The 20821-nt window shown below is 39.4% G+C and overlaps 2 protein-coding genes across 10 annotated transcripts in view; both read right to left on the reverse strand.

Moving 5' to 3' along the window:
- Positions 1–10146, reverse strand: part of AKAP7 (A-kinase anchoring protein 7) — a 154695-nt gene extending 144549 nt beyond the window's left edge. For 5 of the 9 annotated variants that reach the window (XR_006384582.1, XR_006384581.1, XM_044248826.1 and 2 more), the window contains exons 1-2: positions 10060–10146; positions 2304–2435 (exon numbers count right to left, since the gene is read on the reverse strand). Coding sequence is in view for 7 of the 9 variants with exons in the window: in XM_044248826.1 (XP_044104761.1) it covers positions 2304–2435; positions 10060–10108 (181 nt within the window). In the remaining 2 variants the exon portion in view is untranslated. Of the gene's footprint in view, positions 1–2303; positions 2436–7759; positions 7775–8194; positions 8315–10059 lie in introns of those variants that run through there. The other 4 variants (XM_044248852.1, XM_044248861.1, XM_044248816.1 and 1 more) reach the window with 3 other exon arrangements.
- Positions 10147–19872: 9726 nt separating this feature from the next.
- On the reverse strand, positions 19873–20821 carry PNO1 (partner of NOB1 homolog). The gene has a single exon (XM_044236806.1). The coding sequence runs from the start codon at positions 20819–20821 to the stop codon at positions 20147–20149; it is 675 nt and encodes a 224-aa protein (XP_044092741.1). The 3' UTR covers positions 19873–20146.

Below are 20821 nucleotides of genomic sequence, written 5' to 3' on the forward strand. Positions count from 1 at the left end.
TCATTTCATAAAAACTAGTTAGTAGCTTCTAGTTGGCAAAAAATTTTAGTATTTGTTTCTCGTGTCTTAATAAATGTTATTGTAAAAATGAGTCAGAACAAGTTGTCCCCAAATAACTAAGAGATATATTTCAAAGCTTTTATAAATAGCATTTGTGCGTTATTTTACATTTTAATTGACCTCTTACACACATTACCTCCTCTCATCTGAGGTAAACAGGAGAAACAGGAGGAACTTACCCACAGGTTCACAGTTGAAAAGCCCAGCTCATACACTTTAAGTGTCCAAGGTTATATGAGTAGAAAATGAAATAACCAAAACTCAGAACCTAAGTTTTCTGTTTCTTTCATACCATACTGACTATAAGTTGGAGCTTGGATTTTGAAATCTATCTTCCCACAAAAATAATATTGTACATCGTGGTTTGGAGTCTAGACTAAAACACAAAGACCTCTTATTCACAAAGACTGAACTACTGGGGCACCTGGGTGGCTCAATTGGTTAAGCGACTGTCTTTGGCTCAGGCCATGATCCTAGGATCAGGTCCTGGAATCCTAGGATCAGGTCCTGCAATCCTAGGATCAGGTCCTGCATTGGGATCCTTGCTCAGCAGGGAGTCTGCTTCCCCCTCTGACACTGGCCCCTCTCACACTCTCGCTCCCACTCATTCTGTCTTCACATAAATAAATAAAATCTTAAAAAAAAAAAAAAAAGACTGAACTATGGAAAAGTAGTATACCATACAGCGAGAAATGGATTTGCGCAGACTGACCTGAGCCAGACTTACTCCAGATAATACCTCTTTAATAATAAATATAACCTATACTACAGAGAAGAGATCCTATTTGTATACATGGTTGGCCAATCTTCCCAATGTCCATCCTCTGAAGCAGCAGCTAGACCATTCAGAGCAGGAAAGGAGTACAGAGCCACAAACACACCCACTTCCTTCTTCCTGGTTGTAGTAGCCACTGTTTGTCCTCACCAGAGGAGTTATAATACAGCAGCTTCAGAAATAGTATTGGTTCCCTCGGATTTTTGGGGTAGCTTGTGGTCAGTCCCAATTAGAAGCAGTCTGTTCAAATAGATAAGCTCTGCATCAGGTATGTCAAGTTCCAAGTACCTAGGGCTGGCCCGGTGAACAAGTTTACCACTTGTTTCGGCTTAACTTAAGAGCATTCCAATGGGAATGATTCAGATAGGAATGGGGCTCAGAGGCGGGAAGGGTGGATGGGAAAGGCTCATCATAGGCATGTAGTAAAATTCTTCTTTATTTTACACCCAAATTAGAGAAAGTAATGAAATCAGAAAGAAGTGATTGTGTTTGATAGATATATTCATTTTATGTGCTCAAAATAAAAGAATCTGTACTTTTTTCATCATTCCATAGAAAATACAGAGCATTAGTTAAGTATAAGGACAGTTAGTGTAGAGGAAAGAACCCTGGAGAGTTCATACTTATCTGCCAGGCATTTATTCTTATCAAACCTCTAGGAAGGCTTCTAGGACATCCACCACCCCATATCCAGGCTAGATGCCTGATACATCCTCTCCCCATGGGAGCCCACAGCATCATGTACAGCCTTTGTCTCCCAAGATCATAACTGTTCAGAGGACTAATGGATCAGAAATCACAGATTCTGTAAGCAATTCTTTCCTTTAAAAAAAAAAATAGATTTTTTTGAGAGAGAGCACATGCATGCAAAGGGGGGGAGGGGCAGATGGAGAGGGAGAGACAGAATCTCAAAGCCAACTCCACCCTGAGAGCTGACCCAAAGGGGGGCTTGATCCCACAACCCTGAGATCATGACCTGAGCCAAAACCAGGAATCGGACGCAATCACATAAATTTACCTAATTAACTTCTTGAGTCTCATCTTTTTCTTAGAAATGAAGAGATAGAACTAATTTTTTTTTTCAAACGACCGCCAGGCTTTATTGCTCAAAATGCAAGCTAAACTCTGAGAGTAAATGAGGACCCCAAAAAGATGGAGTCTAGATCCACGGAGGCAGGCGTGGGACCTGGAAGCCCAGCCAGCCCAGCCCCTTCTGCCACCTGGACTAGATGTTCCTTGTAAGACAGCACCCCACACTGGGGGAGATATGGCTCCTCCAGTTATAGAACCCAATCAAGATAAAACTTTTTTCAAATCATAGCAAGGTTCTTCCTAAGACTGCAAAGTAAGTGGCACAGAGCATACAGTCAATAAACATTTGCAGAATAAATTGGTGTTTTTCCCTGTTTTCTGTTCACAAGTAACCTGGATAATAGGCACATCTGTCTCACTTTCAGTACGTACTTACTTCCACAATCGTCTTTAATGTCTATAGTGGCAAATGGCATGTCTATCAGAGAAGCCATAGCATTAGCTTCAAATTCTTCTGACGTTTCCTTTTCTCTTGATACATTTTCATACTCACTGGAATTTATTCCTCCTTTATCAAAAAGAAAAATATATTATTTATTGTTTAAAATTATATCCTAAACTAAAACAAGTCAACTGAATTCAATATAAATTAACATCTGTTGAGAAATGATACTTCTATTCAAATATATTATAAAGCTATATATAAACATTATTTATACCATATTCTACATTTCTATAATGTACTTTTATATTAACAGCTTTAATAATTTTCAGAAGCACAGTATTCAACTTGGGATTAGATGAACACTGAGTTAATCAACAATCCCTAAGAATTTTTATAACTATATTTTGTTAACTCTAAAACTATTATTTTTTCCACATACTTTTAAAAAACAAATCAACAAAGTTTTGTCAATCTCCTTTACATTTTTAACAATATCACATATATGTTTTCATTTGTACAAGTTCTGACCTTTATTTTTTTCAATAAAGATTTTTAAATTTTTTCTCTCCATTATTAATATTGGAAATTCATGGCTCTAATTATGCATGGTTCTAAATATGCTTTCCTAGAAAGCCAATGATTAAAAAGCAAAAGATTTTACAGTTTCCCTGACAACCTTCCTAAGGACGTTTGCTAATATTAAAGTCATATTTCAAATTTGGCCTTTGTTTTCTAGTTATGGGTGGAACAGTCACATACCTTAGGTGGAGGTTAAGGGAACAAGGGTGTCTTTTAAACTGATAAAATTAATTACTAAATGTATCAGTAAGTGGTCGTCCCAGTACCATTATTTTCCATGCTTTTATTGAAAGAACATAATTGTTGTCTAAACTAGGACTGAACAAAATCTTGGGATAATTGTATAATTTTTACTCTATGTATTTACTAAGAGTAATTTACCATTAAAGATATTAATAAAGTCATAAAATTCCTTCTGTTGTAACCCTCTGTTTTCAAACATAATACCTAAAAATCACATTCCATTAAGAATATGGCTTACAACATACAACATAGTAACTATCAACAAAGGTAAGAGTTAACATGTATATCAAAAAACCTAAATTTTTATTGCCTTTTGAGTGATCTCAACTATTCACACACACACACACACACACACACACAAATACATTTTCTAGATAAAAGCAAGAAAAAAACAACAAAAAGATTTATATATCAATTAGTCATGTTCCATACCAAAACAAACCAAAAAAGTAACAGTACATTCTTAATAATGATACTATTTATTTATCAAGTATGAGTGCCTGGCACATAAGTGTTCAACAAATATTAGTTTACTATAAGACTAATCACAGAATTACAATAATTTGAAATATGTGAGAACAAGTAAATGTTTCTATTTTTATGTTTGCACTGAAAAATATAAATGCAGTTTATACCTAAACAAAAATTTTAATACATCAATATGTATCTTGTATCTTCAGACACTTATAGCTATTCATAAAGAATCAACACTGACCTTTATGACCTTTCGAAGCTTACACCTTTATGAAGCTTACATTTGAAAAGGTAGCAACAAAGAATATTTAGCCAGTTAAATATGCACAAAGCTGAATGAAAATCAGAAAATAAAATAAACCCAACTTCTGTTTTTCTCTATTATATTCTTAATCTAAGAACTTATTACTTATTACTAAGTGCTTAAGATTTAATGCACAGCATGGTTACTGTAATTAATACTGTACTATACACCTGAAACGTGCTGAGAAAGTAGACCTCAAGCATTCTTACAAAAAAAAAAAAAAGTAACTGTGAGGTGATGGATGTTAATTAACTGTGATAATCGTATCACAACATATACTTATATAAAACCATCACACTGTATACTTTAAATATATGCAATTTTATTTGTCAATTGCATCTCAATAAAACTGGAGGGAAAAAAAGAACTCAGTGATACGAAACTGGCCCATTACCACCGACATTTCAATTGGAGCTGTAAAGTCCCTGCGCCCCTCGGGAACATACTGGGCTCTTGGCAATACATGGAATGGCCTAAGAGGCTGACTTCTGTGAAGGCAAAAGGAAGACCTGAATGGCATCATGAATTAAATTTTGTCATTTTTTAAATGAAAAAAAGTTATTAAAATACTTTTAGTTTATCTTGAGCTCCATTAACCCATAGTTAGAGAACAAGTGCTAGGTGGGTCACTCTGGTTATGCCAAAAGCAGAATCAATAAAGGGGCAATGGTCATTGGTGACAACAGTGGCATCAGGATAATGATGCAAGGCAAGATGGCTGTTTAACAGAAAGGGTTTGGTGCCAGAAATTAAGAGGCAGATATGTTAGTGTTGTGTACTGCACAACACCTCACCAACTGTGATCCCAGGCAATTCATATGAACTCTCCAGGCCCCACTCCCTATCTCCTCTCCTAGAAGACATTGTTGTTCTAGCTGAAAAATTCTAAATCCTGGCTGCACTTTAGTATCATCTGGGGCTTTTTAAAATAACCAATGTCTAGGTCCCACTCCAAGTCAATCAAATTGGAATCTCTGGAGATCAGGGCAGCTACTGGTATTTTCTTGAAGCCTCTCAGGGTGATTCTAATGCACAAAGGAAGTCTGAAAATCAATGCTCCCAAAGATCCCTTTCCATGTCTTCCATATCTTGATTCTTCACCAGACCAAGAGATTATGTTAACAGTTGAGAATAATCAACTTAAAAGTAAAAACTCAGATCGAATGTTTCTTGCTAGGGAAAACTTTCCTGATCCCCAGCTCAGAGCGAAGTGAGGTAATCCCATCTCCTTCCCAGGACCTAGTGCTTCCTCCAGTCACAGCACAAACACATGTTGCAGGTGTCCATTTGTCAGTCTTCTCCATCAGACACTAAGTTAAAGTGATCATATAACTTACCACCCAATCTGGGACACTTCTCAAGGGGAAAGGGGGCCTTTCATAATCACTCCCCCACTGATAAGTATCATCCCCCATTCTAAGCTCCTTAAGTGCCTCGTCTTATCTTCATTTGGTTCCTCAATGCCTAGTAGCGTTCAGCTCCCAGGTGGTGATCAATACATTTGCACTGAATAAGCACACATTTGAGAGTGGTTAATAATCACTCAAGTTACACTGCAGTACAGCTATCTTAATCCCAAGAAAAACTAATTCCTGGTGTTTTAAATGGCAGCTTCAGCACATCACAGATTCTCATGTTCACAGGATGATGAAGATAAGGTACTACTATTCCATTTGACATAAAAAAGTTAAAAGTGAGTTGTACTAGTACTTGCTCAGTATCATTCTCCCTCTTGTGAAATAAAGCATATGTAAACTTTTGAATACAATGTTATGTCAAAATCAACAGTCTAGAACTTGAAATACAAATTTTGTTCCATGAAACTACAGAATAATAGAGATAATTTTTATAGATATGAATTATTAACTCAGAAAAAAAGAGAATGCCACTTCAAAATAAGTCTTCAAAAAATTGCTGGTCATTCTCCAGAGCAATGTTTCTCAACAGAGTTCAAATCTGGAAGCCTTCCTCCAGGTCTCTAAGCTCCAATGTTTGGGCAAATGTGAAAGACACAACTTAAATACATCCATCATAACTACACTTTCTTTCTACAGAAGCTGGAAGTATTTTGCTTTTGAAAAACTGCCTTAAAATAACTGACTCTTAAATAAAGCATTTAAACCATAAAATGGTCATATTGAGTACTTAAAATGTGGTCTAACTATAGTCAAAATAAAATTCCATCTTTTGCACAACTCCCAATAAAATAACAGCTAACACCTGAGCATGTAGTAACAAAGGGCAGAGCTGGAAGCACTTTACAGATAATGATTCATTTAATCCATACAACCATGCTATCAGGGAGGTACTATTAACTTACTGTTTTTACAGACTAGCCAAAGTAACTTGCCCAAGGTTATAACTAAGTTTGGGTTTGAAATTTGCATCCTGTCACTCTACTGTCGAAACTTCTTTTTCTGGCAACACATCCCACTGCCTCTCAACATACGTAGTTTATGAAGCATAAACTCAGGGAATCCTTTCAAAAAAAACACTGGAAATAGGTCAGGAGCTATGAAAATGTTCCTTTTACTAATATATCTGTATCTATCACATATGCTGACCTAGACTCACCACAGCTTTATTTAAAGTGGAACAACTTAAAGGCCCAATAACAGGGAAATAAATAAAGCATACTCACTCTGATGACAACTACAAATAATGGCTATGAAGACTGTGGCAACCAAAAAGTTTATAACAAATGCTCACTTTTCAAAAAGCAAATACTGCATATCTTCTGTCTTACAGTTATATAGACAAAGCCTAAAGGATATCAATTATTTCTGAATGCTGATGTAGCTGAACTCGATATATTTGTATTTTTCCTCATTCTGTTATTCAAATATTTGAAATAGAATATTACTTTCATAAAAAGAATTAATGCATGCATTTAAAACATTATAAAAATGTACATTAAGTATACAAATATATGTGCACATATATTCAAATATATGTGCACTTCAGCAAATGACTTTATTAAAGACAGGCCAACAGACCAAAAAAAAAGGACAGTTAGTTTGCCTTTTGTCACATAAAATGCAAATTTCCTATTTGGATAACAATTGTGACTTAAGCAAGACTCTTCTGTTCACTCTAGTAGGTATATCTGATAGGTGTATTCTCCAAGAACCAATGGAGAACCACCCATGCTAGTGCGGGCTTAGCCACTAAAAACAGTAGCATCTCATATCTAGGTTAAGTGTTGAGCTCTGTGATAATCAACAAGTCAGCTTTGGTTCCCTCTTCCTAAAAAGAGAACAAAAAATACGATCCACTACTAGAAAGAAATGGACAAAATAAGTTAATACTGGGTGAAAAGCGACATAGGAAGGCAGTAAACTTCAAAAACATCTTAACGTTTGCCAACCAAGTATGAGGAGGGAAAAAGACCCAGATAATGCTACCGGTATCCTGAACTCAAGGCCACACACGAAGCACAGAGCCAGGATGTGGGTCTCCTTCCTCCCTGATAATCCCCCACCCACTCCCTACGCCCTCCCCACCCACCCACAAGTCTTAATCATTCGTTCCCATAATGATTGTACACGTATTTCTATTCGTGAGCGGCTATCATGTCGTACATATCAACATTTTTTAGGCTCTCTTTGTATGCATTTATATTACAAAAAGTCTCGCAGATGAGCGTCTTTTCCCTAATTGGTTTTTTGGTCCCTTTCACCCCAAGCCTAACCCCTCACTAGCTCTACCCATATAGTTCCGTTCACAGTAATGCTGACCTAAGCTGGAAATGAATTCTGGGCCCTCCTACAGATTTGGCGCCAGTTTAAAAGAGGTCATTTCCATACCTAGAATAAAATTATAAATGAAACAGCGCGGTGGTTCAGACCTTTAAGGTCTGGGGCAGACCATGAAAACCGAGATTTTTCAGGGTTTCGTTGACCACACAAACACCACGGTGGGGGGGCCTTGAAACTAGAAGTGAAGGTCACAAGATCAGAAAGGGGGAAACAAAAGTGAAACTTGGGGCAGGTTTGCACCCCTCGCCTCCCGCCACACCAAAAGCGCGCGCGCCAGAACGCTGGGCTCCGAGCAGCCCCGAGCACGTCGCAATGCGCGGGGTTCCTCGGCGCGGCCCCGAGTCCCGCCGGCACGGACGGAGAGGACACCTCGGGCGCGCCGGGCGTGAGGTCGTGCGCCCCGCGCTGGGGAGTCGCCGGTGGGGCGGCGACGCCCGGCCCTTCCCGAGGCCGAGCGCTGAGCGGGGAGGCCCAGGGCCCAGGCTTCAGCCGCCCCACCCGGCCCGCTCGCAGCCCGGGCTCACCGGCTCCGGGGCGCTCCATGGCGGCGGCGCTAGCGGACAGCGCGTCTGGGCTGGCGGCGGCGGCGGCCAGGTGCAGCCACCCGCAGCCGGGCGCTAAGCGGAGGCGGACACCGGGGCGGGGCGGGGAGCGCGCGGGCGGTGCGCGGGGGTGGGGAGGGGGGCGGTGGCCGCGGGGGGCGACCGGGGCTCGGGCTCGGGCCCCGGCGAGCTGGCCGGCGGAGGGGCCGAGCCCCCAGATCCGCAGCGCCCGGGGGAGCTGCATGGTCAGGCCTGGCGCCCGGCGGCGGCGGCGGAAGGGGCCGGCCGACTCGCGGGCGGTATCCGGATTGGGGCCTGCGACGCCAGCCCCGCGCGGGGAGGGCAGAGGGGACGCCGCGGAGAGCTGGGGGCGCCTTTCTGCCTCGCGGCGCACGGTACCCGGCCAGTCTACCGACCAGGAGGCCTCCTGCGGCCTTTGGCAGGCCTCTTATTTCCCGCCCCACGTTTAAGATGAGAGGGAGATTGGGACCTGCCTGCAAGCATCCATGGCTCGTGGTCTTCTAAGGATCTGTGTCTTGTGCAAAGAGCTTTCAAAACAGTTCTGAAGAGAAAATATTTGGAAAGAGCGAGATGTACAAGAAGGAGACCATGTCCATCTGTATAATTAGCCGTCTTATTTTGTTGTTGTTGTTGTTGTTGTTGTTGTTAAAATAAAGTCAAATCGTGGCAGAGTCTCGAATTTTTAACAATGGTTTTATGCCGAGAAATGGAAACCAGCTAACTGGTCTTTGCAAATTAAAGCCCTGGTATGAGTAAAATGGGAAGGAAAACAACTTCCTTAATTTGGCGGGGGTGGGAGAGTGGGGGACTTGACCTTGCAACAGAATTCTACTGGACTTTTAAGTGCAAAGAAGCCATGCGGTAAGAAAAATTGGGTGCACCCCTCAAATTAATGTAGCCTATTTCGTGAATACCGCTTGACTGATCTTGACTGCATCCTAGAATAGGAATGGAAGGGAAAACGACCTTGGCACAACCACAACAGTTGACATAAAGACCATATACAGGAAGTAATAAAGCTTGTTACTGTGATTCTAAGATGATTCTAGCAAGTTGAGTATATGATTTGCGCACTCATAGCAATTATGGACTGATTAGAGAGATACAACGGATTCCCCTAACATTCGCTGCCCTGAAGTTGTGCAGGTGAATAAGACGTCTTTTTCTTAAGGAACTGGTCACCTAACAACTGAGAAACGATAGAATCTGCAATAAGTAACAAACTAAAAGCTAAAAAAGAATAAAAGAAAAAAAAGGAAAGAAACCCACACCTATATTGAAGGGAATGAGAATATGCTACCCCAAAATATGTCACTTGGACATTAAGATTTGTTGGAGCTGGAAACAATTGAGAAACAACAGTGAAAGAATTTTACCCTCCACCTTTATGCTGAAAGCAGGGCATAAATTTCACTTTGTGAAGGTGACAAATTTCTGTTTGTAAAAATGTTCCCCTCTTTGGGAAGAGGTAGACGTCCTATAAGCAGAGAAGAGTAACTAATTTTGGCATAATGAGCCTTACTAGGCAATCTTGATTTACCAGACATTTCCTAGTCACCACCTACCTGAAAGCAGAGACAAAGTCTTTAGTATTTCCAAGTGCAGAGAGGTTTACTCAATGAATAGTTGTGGAATGAATGAAACTTTTATAGCATCGGATCTGTTCAAGTTCTTAGAATTATCAAAAAAGAAAGCAACACACCCAAATAAATTTAATAAAAAAGAAACAGTATCATAAGTAATAATGTCCTAAAGCTTCGTGCCTGAGGCAAAAAAGAGTTGACATTGACATTAACATATGAATGTTAATTGCTAAATGAACCTACCTTCTCTTGCCAGAACTCCAGCTCCTAGTGAAATACCTCCAAAATACATCTGGGATTCTAAATGGTGTCTGACATCACTAGTGAATCTTCCAGGCTGCCATCCATCCCTTTGCCTCTCTGAGCCTCTCTGGTTCAGTCTCCTTTCCAGGAAGCCCTCGGTCTTCAAGAGACATCGGCTGATTGGTGGTTCACCTGGCCACACGGATCCTCTCAGTCCTCAGGGTTACAGTCTCTTGCAAATGAGTACACCAATTTTCCCCATGCTTTACAGTCTGCTTGGTGGTATCAAGAAAGAGACAGAGACGGAGACAACAGACCCAAAATGGCGTCAGTTTTGCTAAGTGTCACATCAGTAAACCCGCAGCACAACCAGGCTGACAATTTCAACCTCTCCCAGTAGTGTAATCTTAAACCAGTAAATCTGGAATTTCTTGGTCAGCACTAGTGAGGTAATCCACCTGAAAGACATCTTCTATCCCCCAAAGAAAGATAATATAATCTGTCCTTTCCTTGTTCCTGCCCCCTTTAGACTATAAAAGTCTCATATTTCGTTCAGTTTTTCAGAGCTCCTCCTTATTTGCTGGATGGTATGCTGCCCCTTTTCATGAATCATTGAATAAAGTCATTTTGAACTTTAAATATATTTCAGTTGAATTTTGTTTTTTGACAACAATTAAGTGACACAGAAGATTATTTGGACCTCTGAAAGAGAATTCATTGAGCTAACACGTTCCTTTTGTGAAAAACAAGACAACAGGCCCCAAACACAGTCATTTATGTCAAGCCCCACATTTCCAAACCAAGACTTAATTATAGTTACAACTGTCCTAGAAATGGAATCTTAAACCAGTCAGGAGTCACCTGATCAACACTAGTTAAGGAATCTGCCTGATAAACCCCTTCCACCTCCTCAAGGAAAGTAACCTTGCAAGAATCCACACAGTTTTTGTTCCTAATACAACCTCCTTGTTCCCCATTCCTTCTGCTTATAACCATCTTTCATTTTGTACAACTCCCCACCCAGAGCTCCTTCTCATTGGCTAGATCAGATGTGACCAACTTCAAATCAATTTTTGCTCAAATAAACTCTTAAAAATTTAATATGCCTCAGCTTATCTTTTAACAGTGCACACACACTCAGCCTTTTTCTTTCCAAGAATGTACAGCGCCGAGAGAACTGGATTGGAAGAGAGTTCAGGTTCAAGCTACAACAACACTCCTGGGCTCCCACCCCCCTCTGACCTTCAGGGCCTGCTGCTGAATTGGCTCATGCATCTGGCCAACTCCATAATCTATGGGAGGCCCTCTCTTCAGGTCCCTCGGTTCTCTTTTGTGCTGTGGTCTCATCCCAATGCACTTGTACCAAAACAGTTGTTGCTGCTTTTGTTTTTGTCCTAGAAGGTTCTTGGTCTTCCCAAGAAACTACACCTACAAACGGTTACCAGGGAAATGAAGTCACACAGTTCCACAAGACATGGCCAAACATCAGTAGAAAGTCAACTGCGGCCCTTGGTCATCCAGGGCAACTCAGGATGACATTTCATTTTGTAAGACGAATATCTGTTTAACAATAAAACATGTCTGCTTTTAAATTAATGTTTGATTATAATATTTGTTTAAAAAAATCACTCTTCATTACATAAAACAGAATAATAAAGGGGACGAATGTTTATTAAACAAGGAGACTATGTTTATTATATTAAAAAAAAAAAAATCACAGGGTGCCTGGGTGGCTCAGTTGGTTAAGCAGCTGTCTTCAGCTCAGGTCCTGATCCCCAAAGTCCTGGGATGGACCCCGCATCAGTCTCCCTGCTCAGCGGGGAGCCTGCTTCTCCCTGTCTGCCTGCTGCTCCGCCTACTTGTACTCTCTCTAAAATAAAATCTAAAAAAGAAAAAAAAAATCACAACATCCATTAATAATAGATTTATTTCTGTTGCCAGTCACAATTAAAAGTTCTGAAAATCTTAAATGTCAAGAAGTAAACTTTTAAAATTATTTTAAATATTTCTGACTTCAAATTCCTAATTTTTTTTTTAGATTTTATTTATTTATTTGACAGCGAGAGATAGCATAAACAAGGGGAGCAGCAGGCAAAGGTAAAGGGAGAAGCAGGCTCTCTCCGGAGCAGGGAGTCCAACTCAGACCTTGATCCCAAGATCCCGGAATCATGACCTAAGCCTAAGGCAGATGCTTAATGAAGCCACCTATTTATGTTAGTAATTTGTGTTGTCTTATACAATTTTTAAATTCAGAAGAAACTCATGGAATAAGATTTAAAGTTAACTATAATACATCGAGCAGAAGTATATCTCTCTAAATATACATACACACCTACACGTGTGTACACACACGTGCTAAAGTATATACTTGATAAAAATAGAATGATATTGCATCTGGCTTTATAACCTGCTTTTTTCTTGCAATATATTGTGACTAACTTCTCAGTCATTACATATCCTTTTATACCATAATTTCAGTGGTTGAAGATTAAATCTTTATACAAATGTGTTTCCTGGAGTATGAAATATTCACTCATCCTATCTCTGCTGCTCCATCACCTTTCCCTGCTTATGTGTGTTGAAGACAAGCACTTGAGGTTCATGCTAGGAGGCCCATACCTGGAAGGTTCTCTAAGCTGCTGACACATATTTGCTCTATTGGAAAGATACAGAGACAAGTACTCCTATCTACAGTTGTCTCATGTACCCCTTATGCCTCATAATGATTAAATACCTCTTGGTCCTTCCATCCCTTTTAATATGCATCTACATTTAATAGATTCAGGCTTCCCTTACTCACCATTGATCTGTATATAATATATCTTCATTCATTCATTTCATCTTTTCTTCTGAAACAGAAGAAACACTTATAACGGTTTTCTTTCCTTAACAGATCTGAATATTCTTCTATAACAGATCTAACACAATTCTCTGTCTAATCTGCTGCCATTTTAGCAAATCATTCTAACTCACCTTGGATTTCTATTCAGAATCAGAAAATCTCCAGAAAGCCTTAACTTCTGGGTTGTATTTAATTCTAGCACTGAATAGCTCCTACTTTGTTTCCAAGGTAACACTAAAAGGAAAAGGTTGTTTACCTGTCTAGATACTCCTCTTGGTTTTAAGATTTGTACTTTTCCCACCCACTTGGCTCCCTATTAAAACTCATTGTGGGGGCACCTGGGTGGCTCAGTCTGTTTAATGTCTGACTCTTGATTTCAGCTTAGGTCATGATCTCAGGGTCCTGGAATCAAGCCTCCTCATCAGACTCTGTGCTCAGCAGGGAGTCTGCTTAAGCATTCTCTCCCTTTCCCTCTGCCCACTGCCCCTGCTCATTTACACACACACACTCTCTCTCTCTAAATAAATAAATAAATCTTTAAAAAGTAAAAATTTTAAAAAAGATAAAATAAAACCGCTTTACTTGGAATGTATCTTTGTATTCACCCTTGCTCTTCTTAATTCCTCAAAGTTAATTATTTATTAATTTATATATATATATATAAATTAATGTGTGTGTGTTTGTGTATAGAAGGAAACTGCAGAAATGGGATCCCTTTTGCTATTTGTTTATCCAAAGGTCTCAGCCCCACTTGGTCTATCTTTAGGGTCAATAAGTGTCCTCACCTTCCTTTCTGTCCTCACCTTCCTTCCTGTCCTGGAGTTTTTTTGTGGACAGCCCTGACATCTGGATTTCCACAATAGGTATCCACAAAAGTCACTGCCTTCCCTTCCTTCCCAAGAACCCTCACCACATATATTATGGATGGAGTGACCAACTGTCCTGATTTGCCAAGAACTGTTCAGTTTTAGCACTGAAAATCTCATGTCCCAGGAAAACCCTCAGTCCCAAGCAAACAGAGACCATGTCACCCTAATACAGATCAAAAGAAATGCAATAATGTGTCCAAAAGATAGAGATTTCCTGAGAGAGCCAGGAAAAGCTGGAAGAAGAGGTAATATTTGAGACCAGGTCTGAAAATGAATGGAGTAAGAGAGTTAGAGCACAGGGGCTAACACATTCCAAGCTGGAAGTCAGGACTGTGCAAGTAGATACAAGAGAGAGTGGGTCTACCAGTTTGCCTGGTTCAGAGGACTAGAAGATAAGGCTGGAAAATTAGGTTGGGAGCAGATTATAGAAGGTCTTAAATGCCAGAATAAGCAGTTGTTACATTATTACGTAAGAACTGGGGTTTGCTAAAGACCCCCGACCTTGGAACTGACATGGTGAGTGATGGCTTTAGAAAGACACATCTTTCATGTCTGTGCAGGATTTACTGGAGAAGGCAAAGAGGGTCAAAGCCCTACATCTACTTAGTTCACTGTCGTACTGTAGTCATCCAAGCATGGGAGGCAGAGACTTGAACTAAGGTGTTGGCCCAGAAATGAAATGGAAGTTCTAGATTTAAGAGATGGCAAGACAGTCCCTGGCAAAACTTAGCAAACAAACATGTGGAGAAATAGGAAATTGGTTGGCCGGCACCAAGGCATTAGAAGTGGAGTGAGTTGAGTGTTCAATACGGAATGAAGAGGATGGATGAGAAGTGAGAGGATGGAGAGGGGCAAGTTGAGAGAGCAAGATGGCAGAAAGTGTGTGGGGGTAATGCAACCCTTTTTCTCATGCCTCAGGCCTTCAGGGTAAAAATCAGTAACTAAATTCACCAATTTTAAGAGTGAACGATTTTGTTGTGGAAACCAAAGAGAAGGCTGAGAACACAGAGCACACAAGGACACCTGTGCTTAGAGGCTGGGAGCGTCCTATGCTTGAAAGTGCCTGAGAATTTGCAGCAATTGTACATGGGTGGTTGGACTTTCATGTGCCACCAAAATTGGAGCCTTGAGGGGTGAGAGTGCCATTCAACTCTGTTCCCTTTAAATGTCCATGGGAAGAGAGAGGTACAGTAAAGGAATAAAACTGATTGAATTATATTGGAAGTATAACATCAGGACCAGATGAAGGCATTGATCTTAGATAAGAGAAGTAGGAAGGATTGGTAGTTCTGGTAAGTTTTCTGATAGGGCTGTGTGTAACCATGTCATGAAAATGGGTGTTGGAGTCATTTTCTGGGAGGAGAAGACACTGAAGGAAGAATCTTGGTGATTTCAAAGTTTTAGAGATGTACAAGTGGTCATTGAAACTATGGGTTTGTTTGAGGACGTCCAGGGAGAATGTATGGAGTTATGGGATGGTTGTTATGATCACAATCAGAGTCTTTTTCTCTTTAAGTTCATTTTATTAGCTGACTGAATTACTGCATACTTATTACACTTCTTCCTTTCCAGGTAAAAATAGGAAATAATCTCCGTAAGAATATATTCATCAATAGAAAACAGTATGGAGGTTCCTCAAAAAGTTGAAAAGAGAGTTACCCTACAACCCAGCAATTGCACTACTGGGTATTTACCACAAAAATACAAATGTACTGATCTGAAGGGGCATGTACACCCCAGTGTTTATAGAAGCAATGTCCACAATAGCCAAACTGTGGAAAGAATCTAGATGTGCATCAACAGATAAGTGGATAAAGAAGATGTGGTATGTGTGTGTGTGTGTATATATACATACACATACCTACATACATATGTGTGTATATACATATATGTATATATGTATATAAACATATATATGCATATATATGTATATATATTTATATACATATGCATATATGTATATACACACACACACATTGGACTATTATGCAGCCATCAAAAAACCCCACAAAATCTTGCCATTTGCAATGATGTCAATGGAACTAGAGGGTATTATATTAAGCAAAATAAGTCAATCAGAAAGGGGCGATTATCATATGATCTCACTGATTTGAGGAATTTGAGAAACAAGACAGAGGATCATAGAGGAAGAGAGGGAAAAACGAAGCAAGATGAAACCAGAGAGGGAGACTCCTGGTCTCAGGAAACAAACTGAGAGTTGCTGGAGGGAGGTGAGAGGGATGGGGTGGCTGGGTGATGGACGCAGGGGAGGGTATGTGCTATAGTGAGTACTATGAATTGTGTGAGACTGATGAATCACAAACCTGTACCCCTAAAGCAAATAACACAATATATGTTAATTTAAAAATATATATATATATTAATCAAGAAGGTGATTCTTTTTCTTCAAACAAAATGAGATCATTTAATTATTATGAGGAATGTACTAGTTTATATCATTATTTAGAGATAGTAATGTTGCTGGTCTTAAGATAATCTCTATTTTTATACACTCAAGAAGTTGGTACTTTTGACCACATTTTGGTCACATGCCAGATTGTGAGATTAGGCTTAACAGCTCTAATTAAGCTTCCTGAATGTGATTAGTGTGGGGATTTGTTTCTCATTTGTTAGTTTATGCTGTAAGATTTAGCTCAAAACCACATGCTTTCTTGGCTATTTTTTGCATCATATAAATCATGTCAACCACCATGCTTTCCAATAGACCATTTTGCACTAATATTTTGATGTTACTTCCTGCTAAGATCTTCTGAGTACTGAAATAAAAGTGTTACAAGCTATGTCAGATTCTACTTTGTAGGTCATCAGGGCTAAATATTATTTGTTGATTTCATTGCCCCCTTAACATGCTTGAAAGTATTGATGTGGTTTATTTTTGAACTACTCCTTGTCCATTTTAAGTGTGTTATAATTCTTTTTCAGCAACATAGTAACAGATTATATTAATAGGATATTAATATCTGGGTTATCAGATTTCACACCTTTCCAAATTTAATCACCTTATTGTTTACTTGGCATAAGTATTCTTCATCTTTCAGTTGTATAATTGATATTTAAAACAATATTACACAAGATGGTACTGACAAGACTAATCTTATTTGCGTGTGCATCAGAGTATAGTTGGCAATTGTGTTATGTGATTTTCTTTGAATCATGTGTGAATTAGATGATATAAGGAATGGGAAAAATAGAAAAAGTTTAAAAGTACCAGAAAGAAATAGAATCAGAGTTGGAGGAAACTTGAGTCTTTTTTCCCTGACACAGTAAAAGATTTCCTTAATGGTAGTCATCTGTTTTAATATATTCACTACCTAACAGCCCTTTGCTTAAATATTATGTGGTTTCAAATAAAAGAATATCTGTTATTTTCTGTTGATCTAGCTATGTGATGAAAGAAAGCCAAAATAATTATAATCAACAAAAACTGCAGATATTCCCTCATCATAAGTTGTCAACCCAAGGTCCTTTCACTCTTTATCACTTTGTAGTAACACAGTACATTTTCTAAACAATATTTCTCCATGTAAATAAATAATATATAATAGTTTGTGCCACCTTTTTCTTTAATATTTTTCCAATAGCTATTTAAAATAGATTTTTTATATATATAGTATAATTTGCACTGTGGTATAATGTTTTGTGGTATTATGCCAGTCCCTAAATCTTTATCACTTTGACAACACTGGCTTCCAGTAGAATGCATTTAAAAATATCCTTGGACTTTTTTTCCCCCTTTCACTTGTAATTTTTGAGATGCATACATCAAAAGTAAACTTACCAGATTAAGAGAAACTTGTATGACTCTAATGACTTCTATTAGTAATATATCAGATTGTTCTATAGGTTAAAAAAAAAAAAAGATAGTGTAAAGGCAAGGCATCTGCTCCCCAAAAGCCCTCACTATATGGGATTTACTATCCATTTGGTACTTTTCAAGTGTTTACAGTTGCACTTCTTTTTTTTTCTTCCCCTACTTTTTAAAAAATTATTTATTTATTTATTTGACAGGCAGAGATCACAAGTAGGCAGAGAGACAGGCAGAGAGAGAGGAAGAGAAGCAGGCTCCCTGTTTAGCAGAGAGCCCAAGGTAGAGTTCGATCCCAGGACCCTGGGATCATGATCTGGCTGAAGGCAGAGGCTTTAGTCCACTGAGCCACCCAGGAGCACCTCCCCCTTTTTAAAATTGAGTTCTGTTCCCAACATAGGGCTTGAACTCATGACCCAAGATCAAGAGCTAGCTCATTCTACCTACTTAAGCCAGCAAGGTAACCCTACGGTTGTACTTCTCAAACCATTAGCAACACTGAAATTTTTCTAGTAGTCAAATATTTATCCAGTGCCTAATATTTTGCCAAAAACTCTCTGAATTCTGTAAATAAGCGTCCTTGTCCATACATAGCCTAGTGAAACAGTTAAGAGCATGGACTCTAAAGCTGGTTTGCTGTCTGTGATGAGCTTTTGCAGCTAACTTTTCATACAGTTAGGATTGCCTACCAAATTAAGTATAAGTTCAGTTATGCATTCAAGGCCACCACTATTCATTTCTACACAGTCTTTTCTAGTGCAATACTTGGGACATGGCTATAATAAAAAATTATTCATTGTTTATCTGAAATTCAAGTTTAACTGGGCATTCTCTATTTTATTTGGTAAACCTGGAAACCCTACATATAGGTAGCTTGAATCTGGCTTCAAACCCACATAAGAACTTGCTTAAGCTTATGAAGTCTCAGGGAATTTTTTTTTGCCCATTCTCCCAGGTCAAAGGTTGAGACAGGTAAAAAGCAAGATCTTTTTCTTTAGGGTACATTCATTTCTTGCTCACTCATACTGAAGTGTTGCCTATTAGAATCTCAAATCTATGGAATGATCTTGCATAGCCCCTTGGCTGTACCTGCTACCTTCTGCACACTATGTAGTTTGCGAAATATACACTCAAAGGTCTCTTACATTGATCATAAGGGTGAAAATCAGCTTTATAGATCATTTATCTTTCAAGACTCTTTTCCTTTTCTTTTCTTTTTCCTTTTTTTTTTTGATTATTTGTTGTTGTTGTTTCTTTAATTTCCTCACTGTTCTGCCAACCCTATGAAATACCTAAAGATATTTTTACATAGTTCACCCAATATTTCTACTTGGTCTTGGCAGCAAAGGATCAAGGAGAAAGTGTTGTGAGGCGAGAGTCCTTCAGATACATGAAATGACACTCTATCAGAGCCAGATATCCTTCAAACCTTTGTTCTTGCTAAATCTGAAATCTGGTGTCCTCTGACTCTCTCAAGTTTTCATATTCCTTACCAGTCAATGGGTCCAGTCCAGAGTAGCTAATATCATTTAACTACTCCACAAAGACTGGCGATCTGTCTGGTGATAGTGTGGGAGCTTTCTCTGCATTCCGTCTAATGACTTGAGCCACTGCTGCATTTATTTCCCACCAGAGTTCCTTCTTTCATTAGAACCCACTTCCCTGGTCACTAATCTCTTGAGTTTTACAGAGTACAAGTCAATCAATGATTGCTTGAATGCTGCCACCACCGCCCCCAACTTGTCTTCTGATTTAGTCCAAAGGAATCCCATTCTTACTGCTGATTCTGGAACCACAGGGATCCCTCATTGGATTAGCCTTAGATTAGTTTTTCTACTTGCCTATAGGAAAACCAGATTTCAGAATGAAGTTAGATTTCCCTGGGGACTCCGGCCTTCCTGCATTAATGCCTAGCACCTTCTTTCTCCTATTGGTCCTAACATCAGAGTTTAGCTTGTTTTTATTCTAGACCCACACAACCCTGTATCCTCTTGGTACCAGTGATGAGCTGAAGATGGTTCGTGCCAGATTGCAAGAACAAATTATTAAACTTCTGGAACTGAGACCTGGTGAATAAGACCAGCTATTATTAAAAGTTAAATTATAGAAACTAATACTTAAATGTATTATATTAAATATGATGGTAAATGTAAAGTTCTTAGAAGAAAACACAGGATTCAATCTTTTTGCCTTGCGATGATTTCTTAAATATGATACCAGAAGCCCAAATGACAAAAGTAAAAAAGGAGATAAATTGGACTGCATCAAAATTTTTTTTAAACTATGTAAATCTTTTATTTAAAATGAAGTGACAAATTATAATTAATGTATAAGTACAATAATGATAATAAATTCAGGCAGGGGAATTATCCTCAAGTTGCTTCATGTGAATATTATCAAACCTTTCTGTTGATGCTTCTGGCTGAGAACAGAAGAAGCGATGGAGGCTTAACGTGACTGAAAAGTTCTTCGTGTGGTTTCTCATAAGCATGTGCAGAGGGCAAGGGCTTTTTCTCTAGAGTCCAAAGACAAAAGGTCTCTGATTTGAAATCAGAATCGATCTGCTGCTCTGCTAGCCACAGCTCGGATATTGCCATAAACCTTTGATGGAGGATTTCCCAGGATGAGGTTGCAAATGGCAGTTCTTGCCATCTTGATGTTTTGGAAAGAGCCAAGGATATGAACTTTCACATCAGCCAAAACTATCCGTGTCCGTGTCACATTCTCTATGGTGAATTTGGTTTTTCCTCCTTTGCCAGCGATTCTTCCTATTGCCCTTGACAGGTGGTCTCCCTTTAGGGGTTTCACATCTGTAATTTCAAAAGACTCTAGGAAGAGATCATCCAACCTAATGAGGGCAAGTGCGTCCCTAATTTCTACATTCCTCGACTTCAAGTTAAACCGTATCTGAAGTCCCAAATGTTCTACAATAGGAGTAAATATCTTCATCCAGTTCTCTTTTAATGGCGTGTATCTATTAGCTGGGACTGGAATTTTCCTTGTTTCTTCTTTCCCACTCAGGAAACCATCCCCGGCGAGGGGAGGGAAAACGGGCCTCTTCGCGGGCCGGGCCTCCTCCGTGTCCATGCGGCCCGCGTCCCCGCCGTCCCCCGCGGCGGACAGCTGCTCAGCCTGCCTTTTCTTCGCCCGCCAGCCACCCTTGCAGGTGACTTGGGAGAAGCCGTCCTCGGCCCCCGCGCTCTGCGCCTCCATCTCCGTTTCCAT

The sequence above is a fragment of the Neovison vison genome, chromosome 1 (assembly GCF_020171115.1).
Source record: "Neovison vison isolate M4711 chromosome 1, ASM_NN_V1, whole genome shotgun sequence".
NCBI classification, from domain to species: Eukaryota; Metazoa; Chordata; class Mammalia; order Carnivora; family Mustelidae; genus Neogale; species Neogale vison.